At 53.0% G+C, this 16533-nt stretch overlaps 1 protein-coding gene and 1 pseudogene across 2 annotated transcripts in view; both read left to right on the top strand.

Moving 5' to 3' along the window:
- The window catches only part of LMF1 (lipase maturation factor 1), a 91420-nt gene that overhangs the window by 36973 nt on the left and 37914 nt on the right, over positions 1-16533 (top strand). Inside the window, exon 3 of one of the 2 annotated variants that reach the window (XM_073899754.1) lies at positions 11281-11421. In XM_073899754.1, coding sequence (XP_073755855.1) covers positions 11410-11421 — 12 coding nt within the window. In that variant the 5' untranslated portion in view covers positions 11281-11409. Of the gene's footprint in view, positions 1-11272; positions 11422-16533 lie in introns of both variants that reach the window. The other variant, XM_073899753.1, reaches the window with a different exon arrangement.
- LOC141374053 (ubiquitin-conjugating enzyme E2 C pseudogene) lies at positions 15654-16425 on the top strand (annotated as a pseudogene).

Below are 16533 nucleotides of genomic sequence, written 5' to 3' on the forward strand. Positions count from 1 at the left end.
TCGGTGCGGTGCCAGGCTCTCACTTGGTGTCTGGGCCCAGCCTGCCTCAGCACGGTGCCCATTCATATAGGGCGGCAAGGTAAGCTCCGGCCATTTAGAACAGACATCCTCATGCAGCTCTCACTGGGGAAGGCTCTCCCCTGCCATTCAGTCACTTGGCTTCAAGATCCGGATCAAGACAGTTGGCTCAGTGTCCGTAAATGGACAGTTCTCTTCCCTTTTTTCCCTTTTGATGGTGCCAAAATCAGCAATTACAGTCATAATCCCCAAAGAAAATAGTAACAGGGGCAGAGCCTGGGGTGGGTGTGAGCAGCGGGGGGCTTTGCATGTGCACATGTGAGCTCTGTGGTTTGGGAGCAGGATGCCCCCTCTTATGTGGTCACTGAACGGGAGCAGAACCATCAGTCTTCTTAGAGAACATGGCTGCCGTGCACCGGGACCCTGGGTCCTCCCTCCCCTTCCCTCAGGCCCTGCATGCCTGGCACAGTGCGGGATGGGCAGCAGTCCCCGGCAGTGATGAGTGCGGAGCACGTGGCTCGGCTCGGTTCTGGCTTCCACATCAGGGGGCCACGAGTGGTGCTCTCAGTCAGCTCACCACCGGTGGCCTTTCCTCAGTCCCATTTCTGCCTCCTATGCTTAACCTCCTTAGGGAAGCCAGTCATTCGGAAAGTGGATCTCCTATTTGGGGGAAAAAATTGTTTTTAGAGTTACACTGGAATAGCTTGGCTAGACTCACCATGCTCCCAGAGACCCTGACTTTCAGCTGCTCTGTTGGTTTCCTCTTCTGGAAAATGCACGCTCATTCTGCTGGCGTTTTTAAAAACCTTGTGTGTTTCTTTATAAAGTTTAATGGTTTTCTTTACAAAGCTTTTATTTATTTTTTAAAGATTTTATTTATTCATTTGAGACAGAGAGAGAAAGCATGAGCAGGGAGAGAGGCAGAGGGAGAGGGAGATGCAGGCTCCTCCCAGAGCCAGGAGCCTGATGGGGGGCTCAATCCCAGGATCCTGGGATCATGACCTGAGCCGAAGGCAGACGCTTCACCATCTGAGCCACCCAGGCGCCCCTTTACAAAGCTTTTAAATATCTCTCTATTTTTTAGAATATTTTAAATATCTTTTTAAAAGACTTATTCCCATACTGTAAGATTGGCTTCTGGAACAAATGGCAATTTAAAACATTGCATTTCACAGTTTGTTAGCATTTGTGAACATGCTGGCAGTCAGTTCTAGATGTCCCAGCAGATGGGAGAATTCCTTGCTTATTTTTCTTTAACTTTTGACTACAAGAACTTTGCAGCATGCACCGTCTCAGGGTGTCCCCGTTAACAGGCAGGGGCCTGGTCTTGGGCTGACTGACTCCATGTCTGCCCTGCTGGGTGCGGGAGACCCGCTTCCCAGTGCACCGAGCAAGATGGTGCCTTTTATAGCAGCACTTGGAAAACATCGTGGGGGTTCTAGCAGGTTCGCCTCGTAAGTTAAAGGCTTCTCCACAGTTGCTGTGTCCGAATGAGGCCGGGGATACGTTCCTGTGGCTGCTTGCAGCCTCCCCGGCTGCCCCCCGTGCTCCCAGACAGGGTTCTGTAGCAGAACGGCTCATCCCACATGGAGCTGACCGCCTCCAGCCCTGGTGTCCCCTGCCTGTCGATGGTGGGCTAGCCACCGGGCTCCAGGCGGCATCAGAGTTGGCCTGGAGTTTGGGAGGGATGTGTCACGGGTGCTGGGACTTCTGTTGCTGTCGGTCAGAAAGCACAGGCTGCCTTTCCCTGCTCTCTGCAGTGGTGAGATTGCTGAGGGACCAGCTGTTACCAGCCTGATCCATCCATTAGAAAGTTCTCCGTCAGCAGCACCAAGGCCCTGGCCATGGCCTTGTGCCTAGACTCACCCCCCAGGGCCCGCCCGGAGCACACACTCTCATTCTGTCACTCTGTTCGCATTTATCTGGGATTTTTTTTTTAATCGAAGCAACTTTCCTTCATCAACTATCTGGTTGCGCAAAATCCAGCTGGTGTGTGCGGGATGAGCAGCAGTCCTCGGCAGTCTTGGAAAAATCAAGATCGAACACTTAATCTTTGTCTTGTCAACTTTCAGAAGAATCACTTGGTGCCTAAGTACCTTCCTTATAGGGTTCCGTCTAATGTCATTTGCAATTGCTGCCAGTGCCACTTGATAGTTGAGCTCATATTCTGTAGATTTTTTTTTTAACTTTCTGTGTAGGCAATCGTATTTTTTTCTATGTCAAGTCTTAGAACTTTTCTTTTTCTTATTTTTACAATGGCTAAGAATAAGTGTTACATAGGACGTTTTAAATCATATCATTATGAAAAATTTCAAACATACCAAAAAAGCTTAAAGGATTGTATAGTAAAAACCCATATATGGACCATCTAGCTTCTACAGTTTATAGTTTACTAGATTTTTTTCCTTTATATAGCTAATCTCCTCATCTCTCTGTCCATCTGTCAGTCCATCATCTACTTTGGTGCATTTGAAAGTCAATGTCACATATCCACGTACTTGCCTCCGAATATTAACTTTCAGCACGTAGGTCGTTAACTAGAGCTTAGTGTGTGCTCAGGTTTTTTTCCCTTGACAGAGAATTCACACACAATGAGATATGCAGATCATCAGTATATACTTTTAGAGTCTGACAAATGCATACACCTGTGTAACTTCCCATCAAGATGTAGAAAATTCCCATCATTCCCATGTATGCAAAGCTAGGACTCTGTTCTAAAGCTGGATCTGTCTGCACCCGTACTATCCGTGAGGAGGGAAGGTTTGCTTCATGCCTGGCTTCTTGGCTCACTTTCCAGAAGTCCTGCTCAGTTGATGCCTCTCTGCAGACAGTGTGTCCTTCCATTTCCACACTAGGGATCCTTGATTTCGGTGGCCTGTGGGGAAGGGCCATTGTTAACTCTGAATGACAGCTGGAGGACTCAGCATGTCTGAAAAATGAAATCAAAATGACCCAAATGAAAGCAAGTCTTAGATGGTTAATATTGGGGAACCTTCTTCTGCTTTCTCATAGGCTGTGGTGTTATTTGTAATCACGTGGAGTGTTTTTCTACCTCTTTATTGTTATTAATAGAAGGCACTAAAGTCACAGTCTTCCCACTTGCATTTATGTCCAAAAGAAAATGGCTTGTATTTCTGGGTCCTTTGAAGCAGAGTCTTTGGTGAACAGTGTTCTGTCCTGTGCTGCTCAGGCGGGCAGCCTGATCTGTCTTGCTGATTGAGGTTAGTGCTTTTTCCTTTCACACTTGTGCAGGGATTGCTTGAATGCTGTTTCCTCTTTACATCTTTGATTGTCTCAACATTCTCTCTATGCAAGGATTTGGTACTTTGCTGTTTGAAAGCATATGGGTTCTTGGTTCTGCTCTCTGAACAGATAGTTGCGTGAGGTGGAAGGATCTGTATTTGGCTCACTGTTTCCTCACCCTCATTGTTTCTGACAAGAAGTCAGCTGTCATTCATCCTGTCGTTTCTCCAAATGTAATGTCTTACTTTTCTCTGACTGCTTCGGAGGTTTTGTCTTTGGTTTATAGCATTTTGACTGTGTTGTCTCTCTGTGTGGCATTTTTGGGATGTTATCTTGCTTACAATTCTCTGAGGTTCTTGAATCTGTAACTTACATCTTTTACCACATTTGAATAATTTTTGCCAGTATATTTTCAGGTTTTTTTCTGCCCATTTCTCTCCTCCTAGGATTCCAGTTATGTATATTTGGACCTTTTGATGATGTTCCACGAGTTCCTGAGGGTCTGTTCTTTTGTTACTCAATCTTTAAAAAAAAAATCTAGGGGCACCTGGGTGGCTTAGTCAGTTAAGCATCTGACTCTTGGTTTCAGCTCAGGTGACGATCTCAGGGTCATGAGATTGAGGGTCATCGGGCTCTGTGCTCAGTGAGGTCTGCTTGTCCCTCTCCCTCTGCCCCTTCCCAGCTCGTGCTCTCTCTAAAATCTTTTTTTAAAAAAAGTCTGTTCTTCAGGTTGAATAACTTTAGTTGAGCTATTTTCAAGTTCACTACCTTTTTGTTCTCTGTCCTCCCAATTGTTACTACATTCATCTAGTAAAATTTTAATTTCAGATATTTTCTTTTTCAGTTCTAGAATTTGTTTGGTTCTTCTCTTATAGTTCTGTTTCTCTGCCCAGTTTTCCTATTTGTTTATGCCTTATGGGCATGTTTTCCTTTACATCCTGAAGACATTTACTATGGATGCTTCACCATGTCTTCCTGAGCTTGCATTCTGGGTGCGGCATGAATGGAGAAGGGAAGCAAGTGAGATGTGCAGTCTGAGGCACGGTGAGTGTGTTGTTTGGTAGGTCATACTGGGATGGACTGAGGCCCAGGTGTAAATGTCATGTCCAGAGAAGGCCTCCCTGAGAAGGTGGCATCTGAGCAGAGACCTGACCAGAGGGCCCCAGGAATGGGCACTGGGGGCAGAGACCCAAGGTGGGCCTGGGCCTCCAGCAAGGGAGGAGAGCCCAGGGTGGGGTGAAGGGGTAGGTGAGGCCGTTAGTGGTATGCTGGTTAGCTTCACCCTCTCCCTGCAGGCCTCTGTGGGTCACCCGTGTGGTGTTTTTCTGTGATGATTCACGTCAACTGACTTAGCTGAAACCCCTCCTCCATTGTGCACTGATCCTTCAAAAAAAAAAAAAAAAACACGTTTCTGGAAACTTCCCCTGATGGTATCAGGGATGTGGTGCCTGAGGACATCACTGGCCCTTCCCCTCACCAGACCACCACCCCAGGCTCCTTTGCGCATGCAACTTCTGAGCAATACTGGCTGCTGGCAGTGCCCACGGGGTCCCCGTTCTGTGACTAATGCCCGCCTGTCCTCTCCGTGGCCCCATGGAATGTACGTGCTGCCCAGAGTTGGGTCTGTGAGGTGTGCTGTGCCTTGGTGGCCATCCCGGCTTCCAGACCCAGAGCTGCCTGTCACCTCACTGGAGGGCCAGAAAACACTCCCTTTAGAAGGGGAGTGAAGCTGGTCCTGACTTGTATGGGCAGGTGAGGAAGAACGCTGCTGTGCCCATGTAGTGACCCCCTGTGGAGACTGTGTCTGTCGGGGGGTGAGGCTGCAGTGCCGCCGCAACCTCTGACCTGGGCGCATGCCGGTTGGAGAAGTGTGTGACTCCTTCCTACTTTTCAGATGAGCTGACCCTCCCCATGATTTGCATGTTTATACAATAACTGGACATGGCAGCCTTGCGCATCAGCCAGGCCCTGCCCTGCTTCGGTGACAAAGGCGTGCCCATCAGCAGCTTCAGTGATGCCCAGAAACCATGTTCACTGAGTGTGTGGAAGATGTAGAAAAGCAGAGTGAAAACAGGTCATCCTCCAGAACTGTGTGGGGTGAGGGTGACCCCACTTCCTTGGGCACAGGGACCCAGTGTGCATGGATGCAGGAGCTCACTCCGCTGCAGTGCTGGAATGAGGCCCACTCCATGCAGAGCCCATGGACATAGGGTGTCTCTCAACAGACGTGCCTCCCAGGGTTGATGGGGAGCAGGGTCCAGACCTGCCCCTTGCACCCTGAGCTAGCCAGTGGGCACTCAGCAGCACAGGAGATCCAGAATATCCCTGCTGTGGCAGAAGGCCCTGTGGACAGCACTGACCAGGACGTCTCAGCCTTCTGACAAGGTACTTTGAGATGGGCTTCAGTTAATTTTCATGCACAGGAAACAAAAAACAAAGAAATGGTAATGCATCATGCCCTTCAGCCTGATATATGTTAAATATTTGGAATATATTAATCCTAAGAAATCTCTGTTGCTAGATTTAATTTCCGTTGACAGGAAGCATTTTCATATTTATCCAAAACTAGTAAAGCTAGCTAAGGTCATTGCTGTGAGTTTTGTTTTCAGGCTAGCTGGTGACACCTGCACAGATCTGAGCAACAGGGGACACCTGGGGCTAGGAAGTCTGGTTGCCATGGTAACTGAGTATTAACCAGCACCGTGACAAAGTGCAGTGGATGGAGGGTCGCTGTGTGGGTGTACAGGTTACACAGGTCACTTCCTGTTCTCTGCAGCGCCCAAGGACATCCTTACAACACAGAGTAACAATTTTCTAAATGATTCATAATTGGGAGCATGCAGTTTAAAATGATTTTATTTAAAGCATGAAATCTTTAACCAACTCTTCCAAAAGTATCCACTTGCTAGAAAATTCACTCCTGTTCACGATCTGATCGGACTTAAATTCTTCCTCTGAAATTTGGAGTCCCCCCAGCTTGCCTCTCCCTTCAGAAATCAGGCTTCATCTTGTGGACTAACGGCAAGAACAGAGCCTCACGTGCCACGTTCCCCTACCCAGTTCAGGCTGGTTCTGGAGGATTCCTGAGCAGATCCAGCTCCAGGCAGGTCCTGGGGGCCAGGGCTGGGGGTCAGGCAGGAGTGTGGCCCCATCTCTGGGGCGAGGCTGGCATCAGTACTGCCCAGCCCCTCAGGACAAAGGACTGTCCCCATTCTGTCCCCTCAGGGCCAAGTCAGCTCTACAAGCCATTCTGGTGGCCAGAAGTGGTCGCTGAGGCCAGGCCCCTCAGTGTCCTTCCCCGCAGACTCACATGTGACACATCCTGGCTGTGGCTCATTGCCACGGCAGGGGGGGGGGTGGTGGCGGGTGTTTGCAGGGGCTGTAAGGTTTGCAGAGGGGTGAAAGGCATTGGCATCTGTGAGGGGCGCCGTCACTTCAGAACTGTCTGTGGCGCTCTCCCACCCTTGCGGCACAAAAAGGGCCCCTTGCGTTTCTGTGGTGCACCAGCAACTGCACAGCAGACTGGCGGGCTGCTTATAACTTCCCGCCCTGACATGGAACCTGGAAAGATGAAGAAAGCGACTTTGAAGAGCTTCGAGTGCTCTCCAGCTGCTGCCGGGAGCCCCGGGTGGCCGCGGGTGGGGCGGCCCCGCACAGGAGTGACAGCCCGTCAGAGGGGAGGCATCTGTCTCCTTTTTCCTGGTTTCTAACCTGAAGCTAATGGGTTTCCTGCTCCTCCTCTAGATGGTGGCTGTCATTCTTGAAGGATCCATAGGTGCCACACTTCATTATTCTAAGTAACGGTAGTGATTTTCCTGAAGGTGACGAGCCCTTGGTTGGTACCATCTTTCCAGAGCAGCCGTTTGCGCAGCTTCTGCCTTCGATGATGTTTTTCTCCTGGGTCAGAAGCAGCTGCATTTGTGCCATGTGGACCTTGACTCGGGGTGACCTCCACAGAGGCCTGCTGCAGGCCTCCCCTCTGAGCCGCCCTGGCCCAGCGGGACCCTCGCTGGCCAGAGCATGTCTGCTTCCCATCCCAGGCAAGCAGACCCCAGAGAGGCAGCCGGGGCCCCCCACCCCCGCACTGTTTGCCTCGAGGCGTCATGCCCTTGGGCCACCCCCCGTCACCAGGCACATGTCAGGCCTCTTGGTACTGGGTTCTTTGGCTGTTTAGCAGAAGAGCATCTTCATTCTCCACGTGTCCCTAAGTAGGGAAGAAAGGTAAGCACCACCTGTACGTTGGTTTTATTTAGAGAGCAGGTGCCCTGAGCTGAGCCAGAGGTGTAACAAGTGGGGCCGAGAGACTGAGGGTCCTGTGCTTCTAAATGTGCTGAGGGTCCAAATTCAGCACGTTTTATGGGGTCTTTCCTCAGGCTTCCCCTGCAGCGGCCTGGCAGACATGGGCCATGTGTCACATGCCCTGCCGTTTTAAATGCTAGTTCAAAAGCACAAGCCAGGAGAGCGGCCCCCCTCTGACCACACGAGCTGCCCACAGGCTGCAGGGCTCTGGACTGTGGCCACTGCCGACCTGGAGGACCTGGACAGTGGTGGCTGGCCCTGAGCTCTGGTCAGTGCTGTGTCGAGGTTGCTGTCCCATCAGCACCGGCTGGGGTGACCCTGCAGCCTCCCCAAGTGCGGCCTGTCCCCGGCCCCACTGCCTGTCGGGACATTGCTGAAAGCAGTGAGCACGCAGTTCCTCAGAAGGGCAAATGTCTCTTGGGAGCTGCCTGACACCTGCTCTGGCAGTCACTGTCCAAGCGTCAGGGTCAAGAGTGCCGACCCCACATCCCTCAACTAGAGGACTTCCCTCACTTCACATGGAAGCTTCCCAAACATGGCATGTTCACCACTTGCCTACATTATTGGAAATAAGCCGGTGGCCACAGAAGTGACAGTCCAGAAACAGGCAATTGCATGGACCTCAGGTTTCGTGGCTTCCTAGTAGACGTTAGCTAACCATCACCCCAAAGCCATTGGCGGGACCGAACATCAGCAGCATCCCTGAGAAACATTCAATGGGGCGGAGCCTTCTAGGGCCACCATGGAAGTGAACATTTGTTTTTAAAGATTTTGTTTGTGGGGCACCTGGGTGGCTCAGATGGTTAAGCATCTGCCTTCAGCTCAGGTCATGATCCCAGGGTCCTGGGATCAAGCCCCGCATCGGGCTCCCTGCTCAGCGGGGAGCCTGCTTCTCCCTCTCCCACTCCTGCTTGTGTTCTTGTGCGCGCGCGCTCTCTCTCTCTCTCTCTAATAAATTAAAATATATATATTTTATTTATTAGAGAGTGGGGGGAGGAACAGAGGAAGAGACAGAAGCACTAATTGCGGAGCCCAACACAGGGCTTAATCCCACGACCATGAGATCATAACCTGAGCCGAAGTCAAGAGTCGGATGCTCAACCAACTGAGCCACGCAGGCGCTCCCTGAAATTGAGTAGGCGTCTGCACACCCATGAAGGAGCCAGTTTGCTATCTCCCCTCCAGAAAAGGATCTGAGCACAGGTTGAAAAGGCCCAGACACCCTCCCGAGTGGGACTTCTAACTGGTAGGAGGCCGTGGTGGGATGGGCCAGTTGCGTTCAGGTCAGCACTTGCAGTTGTGGGCCGCAGGAAGCCAGCCAGTGGCATCCTGGGCATCTGTCTTCTGGGGACACCCACCTGCCGCGCTGGAGGACAGTGGTGGGTGGTCCTGGTGCCGCAGCACAGCTGTTCCGACGGTGTCAGCAAGTGCTCACGGCCCAGGGGCCAGCAGCCAGTGACATGGTGGCTCCAGCCAGATGGGCAGGGGGTCGGTGAGGGGCATAGGTGGCTCCGCTCTCCCCGAGCCACCCCAGCAGGGTGAAGAAGGTTCCAGTAGGTTCACAGGAGGGCAGCTGACCCTCTGTGGGTCCATGTGAGTCCCTGAGATGGTGCTGTGTCCCTTGCCCGCCCCATCACCTGCTTGCCGGCACTTAGGTGGGTCTCTGGGCTCTGCCATTTGCATATCACTTTGATTGGTGTCACTCAAACTGCACGTTAAAATTCCGCTCGTCACATCTGTGCAAAGTGATGTGGCAATTAGAGAAGGCGGGCCTGAGCTCTGGGGAATGCTCTGCACCCACGTGAGCGTCTCAGAGTCTACGAGGGGTTTCCAGTGAGTGCAGGCAGGGCCAGCTCTGCACGTTAGGGCTGAGCAAGTGTCCCCGTGCCTGTGGTGTTCGGGGTGGACGCCCCACCTGCCTGTCTCTGCGGCTTGCCTGGCTCTGCCCAGGATGCTCCGCGCCTGCCTGCCCACCCGTGCTGCTGCCCGGTGGCCCAGGGCCTCCAGGCTCTGACACATTCTCAGCGTGTGGGCGGAGGGACTGGAGCAGGTGGTTAAGTCTGAGAGGTTCTCTGTCAAAAAGTGGAGGCGTCCACAGAGAAGCACGCCGCAGTTACCAGTCACTTCCATGCTCTGTGGCACCCCTGGGGCATGAAGGCACATATTATAAAACACACCCTAAGTGAAATGAGTCCAAATTTGATGACAGATATCTTTATTCTCAAGATAAAACTAGAGAAACTGTCATATAAGGAACAAAGTCTGTTTTTTCCTGGTTGAGACAAGAAAGGGGGTTTGAAGTAAGTTGTAAAGCAAAGGTCTTGCATCGATGCAAATGAGAAGAGAGCCTTGACCCGAGGTATGCGGTTGGTCTGCGTCTGCAATCTCCAAAAACAGACTAACTGCTGATACCTCCTGTTTTTTTCCTTCTGGGAGTCCTCACAGAAGTCAGGCTTCCCAGCTCTGGCGCAGGGGGCTGGCCTGAGCCCATGTGGGCATCCCACACACTGAGTCCCCGCAGAGGGGTGGTACCAGTGCCCCCTTCCCGACTAGCCCCCACCTCACGTCCCCTCTCCTGAGGGCACCCCTCCCTAGCACCGTCCAAGCTTCTTTCTGCTTCTGGAATCCTCCCGGGATGGATGCAGGGTGCAGGCTGGTGGCCCCAGCATCCTCAGCACAGGCGCACGTGGCTCAGCTGAGGTAGTGAGCCTCGGAGACACCCCACTGGCCACCGTGCCCATCAACCCTGGTGCCGGGCACTGCCTCACAGCAAACTGACTTCTCCCACAGAGGAGCTGATTGGAACTGGGGCTTCAGAAATCCCCAGAACACGAGAGGGTTCCCCCCATTTTATTATGAAAAATGTCAAACTACGGAAAGTTTCAAATAGGGGCACAGTGAAACCCATAAACCCACCACCAAGGTTGCACTAGGTTCACCCCATCCCTCATCCAAACTTTCTCTGCATCTCAAAGCAAGTTGCAGACCCCAAGAGCTGTCCGTCCAGCCCTAAACACTTGGGTTCAGAACTCAGGTTTGTCTGTTGGTTGTTTTGTTTTGTTTTAGGAAGAAATTCACAAACTGTGCAATGCACAGATCTTCAGGTGCCTCTGATGAGTCTCGGCCCAGGCACCCCCTACCCCTCACCCCCACCAGGTGTCACCCTGGCATCCCTGGCAGCTGGGTTCCCATTTCTTTCTTCTCTATCAGTTTTGCTCATTCTAGAACCTTCTGTGAATGAAACCATAGTGTGTGGACTCTTGTGTAAAGCATCTTTCATGCTGCATAAAGTTTTTGATCAAAATGAGATTCAAGGGAATGTGTGCAGCACGCGGAAAGGCCAAGTGACAGTAGCCTGAAGCCTGTTTCAGGTCCCAGCTCCGGGAATGTCTGTGAGAACACGGAGCCCTTGTCGCTGCCGTGCACATACTGCTCACCGCATTTCTCAGCGGGGCTCCCAGCGCGCACCCTGACGTTCTGCAGTGGAGCTGCAGCTCCTGATACCTGGACCTGCATCTCCCTCTGGCTTCCTCACCTAGCGCAGACTGGGGCCAGAGTCCACTCTTTGTTCAGCTTTCGTGTCAGGTCGTCACACCACCTGCCCTGGTTTAGGGACCATTTAAGTTCAACGGAGTTTGGTGGAATTGCTTCTTTGGAGAATGTCCGGCTGTTGCTAACACGGCCCTTTGTGTTCTTACTGTCATCGTTCCAGGATGGGAGTCCCAGCTTCTGGAAACAGGATTCCTGGGGATCTTCCTGTGCCCTCTTTGGACTCTGTCTCGATTGCCCACGGGGACCCCCCCGTCCCAGATTGTTCTGTGGGGCTTTCGGTGGCTGATTTTCAGAATCATGCTTGGAGCAGTAAGTAGAACTTTTATTTGCTATGTTTCAGGGAAATGCATTGCAAAGGAGCCACCCCTTGCTGCCCTGTTGGCTGGGCTGTGCCTGCTGGGCCCCTCCTGCTACTTTCCGAGTTCTGTGGCCTGTTTTTGCGCCCTTGAAATGCCCCTGGCCCCCCAGCTCTTTGCAAAAGCACTTTCTGTGGGACGTGTCATGACTCTGAGCCCGTTCCACGAGGAGACTCACAGGAAGAGCCCCTCGGCACCTGCACCTTTCTCCGCCAGCCCTCCTGGTGGTTTCTGGAACGTCAGAAACGTTTTGCATGGTTTAAATCAGCAAGGGCAGGAACAGGTCAAGAAGTGTTACAGGATTTTTGTCCCTTCAGTGCCTGTGGTTCTTGGTCATGTTGCTTCGAAGAACAAAGAGGTAGACCAGACAAAGAGTGGTGGGCAGCAAAGCAAAGTTATTGAGCAAAAGTATAAAGCTGCCGGAGAGGGAGGGGACTGGGGCCTGAGAGGGTTGCCCTCTGAGCTTCTAATGAAGGGGTTTTTATAAACTCTTTCGAGGAACTATCTTAAGCATCCTGAGATTGGGCCCCTGTGGATTGGCCGCTAAGGTGTGCCAGTCGGGCCTTTGATCATGCACCCATCTCCCTCTCAGGTTTTGTTCACATGGTGGTGGTCTTATGACCTGACATTTGGAGGCGAAGTGATAGTGACCAGTGTTTTATGGGTAATTGTTTTATTTCAAGATGTCCTGCAGAGGCTGCTAGACAGGATGCTTTCGTGGTCTTGTCTGAGCTGTAAAACAGGATGCTAGTGCGGTTCTGTTTTAGCTGTCCCGGCTTTTTTGCTTTCTCGTTGAGGACCCTGGCCCTGACTATGTAAGCATCCAGTTAACTCCTAACAGAAAGGCACACAGTCCCCTGTGAGTCTCGCCCCAGAGAAGCTGCGCCAACTTCCTTTTTCTCTGCCTGCTGTGTCCTTTCTGCAGACGCCTCGCTCGCTGGCTTCAGGAAGTGTCTCCTAAAGGCCAGGTGAGCCGGCGGCTCCCTGCACCCCGGCACGGCTGCTTGGTGCCGTGTGTTCTCCCGGCTCACGCCCTCTCACCGGGCCCTAGAGCCCAGGGTTCCCCCACCGCCAGCTTCCATGGGGCCCTTGCAGGTACGCATCTGTTTCCATCGCCACCTACTATCATCTTCAGAGTTTTCAGAGACACTCTCTGAATCTTAAAATCAGGAGTGACATGCTTCCTCTTGACCCCCAACTAACTAGGCACAGAGCTTGGCAAATTGTGTTCACGGTCTCTTCCACTTCTCTCCTTTTGTTAGTAAGATCTAGGGTTTTGTCCTGGACACTAGCTTCTTTTGTACTGGACACCTCGTCATTCAGGTACGTGAAATCTCCCCGGGGGGCAGCGCCCGGCACGAGCTCACAGAGAGCTTGCTTCTGCCGCACCCGGGTCCCCTCCAGTCCGCACGGCCCGCGGTCTCCCCTGTCCCCCGCGACCCGACGCTGGCTGGCTGTGTGCCCTGTGTCCCCGGCAGCCCCAGGCAGTTCTCCGGGAAGCCGCTCTTCCCCCGCTGTGTAATTAGTGAGTACTGTGTGGTGAACTCCCGTGGGATCATGTGGCTGCCCTCGTCAGATGTTCGTACATGGGTGTCCCGCCTTCCCCTCTGCTCTGCCCAGTGCCAGTATACCCCTCTGTGGCTGCCATTCATCTGATGCCCTCGGTCCCCATGTCCGTCTGGCCAGGGGGAGCCTGGCTTGTCACTGTGTTGCACTCAGATCCTGAGCAGAGCCAGCTCTTAGCTGGCGATGGGTGGTCCTTGAGTAGCACAGGAGTCCCATGGGCGCATACTGCCCCAGCTCCTTTCATATTGCCAGGAGCCCGTGCTTACGCGTTTCAGACACCCTTCTGAACGCTGAAGCAGCTTCATCCTGGTGTGATGACCGCCTGCGGTTCGATTAATGCTGCATCTGGGGGCGCTCTGGCTGGGAGCTCCGGGCGCACTGGGAGCGGCCGGAGTACAGAAGGTGGGCGCTCTGCCTGGGACGTGGGCACCAGCGCGGGAAGCCCCGGGAGCACGCATCTGGCCCTGGTGTGGCCGGCAACGTGCCCAGCCCTGGGCAAGTGCAGATGGTTGGAGCAGCCGTGTGGGCTTAGCACGTGTCTGGACCTCACCTTGGAGGGCGCATTCTCCTGACTCCGCGTCCATGTAGTGAAAAAGATAGGAGTCCTGATCTTTGCCGTTCCTTTTCCTCAAACACTGAAGTTATTAGCTGTGTCTGGTCACCACACAGATGTTAGTAGCAGGCTGTGGTTCCATGTCCGTCTGTGACTTCACTTTGGATTTTCTCCTCAGCTACCTTTAGAAATCATAACGTGCGCAGTGTTCCCACCGCTCCCTGGGGACCCGCCTGAGACAGCAGGTTCGTCAGGTAGAGTGGAAAGCGAGGGCCCCCATGGAGCGCAGCCAGCATAGGGGCTCTGGGCAGCGGCGCTGTCGGGCTGCCATGTGTCAGGCTCATGACGCCAGGAGGTGAGCAGCCCCCACGGTGCCTGACAGCACTCTCGAGCACCTTTCATGGCATTTTGATTGACTCTTCGCACCAGCTGGATAAAAATTATCGGGTGCACTAAAAGGTGTAATTACTCGATTCTGTGTGTTGGATGCTGCTCACCCTCCTTCGCTGGAAAGCAGAAAGGCAGAGCGGGCTTGGTCAAGGAGAGTGGAAGCTACACGGCGCCGGTCACCTCCGCTGAGGACGGAGCTGCCTGCAGCCAGAAGCCCCGGGCCCTGACCCGCTCCGGCTCAGAACTGGCACCACGGATTCAGAAGCCACGGTGTCTGTTTTCTGCAGCGTCTCCAGTGTGCTGAGAGGCTGGGGGCTCTTCCGGAGCTGTGCACTCATGGCCACTGTGCTCCTGCAGTGGGTCAGTGCGGCCTCCCCATCCCCGGGGCTCCTACGTGTCATGCTGCACTGGGCCGTGAAGGAGTGGTGGCAGTGGGCTACCCTGCTCTCTGTGAATAGCTGGAAACTGGACCCAGTGCGTTGTGCAGCCCCCGTCACACTGGACAGCAGACAGTGGGGCTCAGAGGGAAACACGGCAGGTGCCTGGCTGTCTGCTCTGTGCCTCGCATCCTGCTGGAATTCGGGGGGCAGGGTACCAAGAGGAGGGCCCTGGGCACAGAAGGAGCCCCGAGGACGACACGGCACCCCTGCTGTTGCAGACTTGCACCAACACAGAGCTCTGATCTAATCATGAGAAACTAACACCACACAAACCCTGACTGAAGGACATTCTTCAAATTTACTCACCAACATTCTCCAGGACCAAAGCCATGGAGTGCAGTTAAAGACTGAGGCCCGGTCCGCACAGGGAACACAGCCATTAGAACACAGCCAACACACAGCCACAACACAAGGATTTGGAGCCCTGGGCCATCCTGGCACAGGAGGAGGACGTCCATGGGAAAACTGGTGAGATCGGGTGGGGTACGTAAGGTAGGTTCACGGCGTGGGCCTGAGTGTGACAGGTGCACGGGGGCTCCACACTGTGTGTACAGCTTTCCCGGGTGCTAGGATGTCTTTACAAAGTTAAACACCTTTCATACTTGGCGTGTATAAAGGAGGCAGTTAGAGGAGATGGTTCAGTTCTTTCAGATGCGAATTACCAGCACTGACAGAAGAAACAGAAAATCTGATAAGTTTTAGGAATGGAGCACCTTTCCAACTAAGAAAACCCCAGTCCCAGAAGTCCTCACTGATGAACAGTTTTATAAACATTTACGGAAGGAACAGTGTGAACCCTGCACACGCGCATCCCAAAAACAGAGAGGAAAGCCTTCCCAGCTCATGTTTGTGAGACCAGGGAGGACAAGGACGTTTCAAGAAAAGAACGTTCCAGAGCACTGTTCTTCAAGAGCACCAACAACTTCTTGAACTATTAGCAAATGAAGCCCACAGCACCTGAGCGGCATGAGGCATTTAAATCAAGTGGGCTTTGCCCAGAATGCAGGACTGAGTGGACAGAAGTGAACCGATGTAGTTCAGTGAATTACCAGATACGGGAGAGAGCCAAAATGCTGCGATCATCCTAACGGAGGGAAAGCATGTGTTAACTGGTTCACAGTTAACGAAACATCTTGGCACACAAGGAACGGGTTTCTTCAAGCTGATACATAAACCACCCACGTCTACACAAGTCTTACCTGCGGGGGACTGCACATTTCTGCCACGAGGTGGGGAGCACGCAGGGGCATCCACCTTCATCACATCTGCTTGACTTTGTGCTGGAGATCGTGGCTTGTGCAGAAAAGCAAGAAAAGGTAACAAAAGCCCTGAACATGGGAAGAAGTAAAAGCACCTGTCTTTGCGGTGAGGAGACCACGCATGTGGAGAGTCACAGGGTCCTCAGGAGGAAGGCATGCAGTTACCCAGGGCCAGGAGTCACAGACCACGCACAGAAATCCGTGCTATTTCCATACGCTAGCGAAAGCTGTCAGAAAACAAAATGTTAGGCAGTCGCAGTCGTGCTCTCCCAAGTTCCTGTGTCCCTGGCCACGCCACCCAGATGCCGCGACCCAGCCACCACCAGCAGAGGAACCAGGCCCAGCGGGGGTGCCACCTGGGCCCGGTGGACAAGAGTCTACGGCAGGAGCCAGTGCCCTCATGCTGTCTAACGACAGAGGGATCTCTGCCTTCCCTCAGTCAGACCTTTCCAAACAGGTGGGGGCCACCATGGAGATCTGAGGTAGAAGCTTTCCCCGGGACTCCCCAGTGGCTCCCTGCTACCACCCCAGCACAGACTCCCGGGGTAACATCAGCCCAGGCACCCTGAAGGACAAGGGGTCTGCCAGGGTGACGTTAGGGCCATCCTGGTGTCCATCCAGAGCCTGCGAGGAGAAACCAACGCTGAAGGCCCTTTGTACACACATGCTGCCGAGCTCTGGAAAAACCCACAGCCTTTAAGAAGTATCTGCAAGAAACCTCAAAGCAGGTCTCCAGCCAGGAACCCTGACTGGGGAGCCCCTCTCCTTGTGTTGTCTTTTTATCTTCTCCTTCAATGATCTGTCCTTTCCTTCATTTCTGAGACTCTGTATCTTAATCTGAGGGGTCATTTTTGTTT

Source organism: Callorhinus ursinus, unplaced genomic scaffold (assembly GCF_003265705.2).
Source record: "Callorhinus ursinus isolate GAN/ISIS: 27379988/994484 unplaced genomic scaffold, GSC_fseal_2.0 scaffold13, whole genome shotgun sequence".
Lineage (NCBI taxonomy): Eukaryota > Metazoa > Chordata > Mammalia > Carnivora > Otariidae > Callorhinus > Callorhinus ursinus.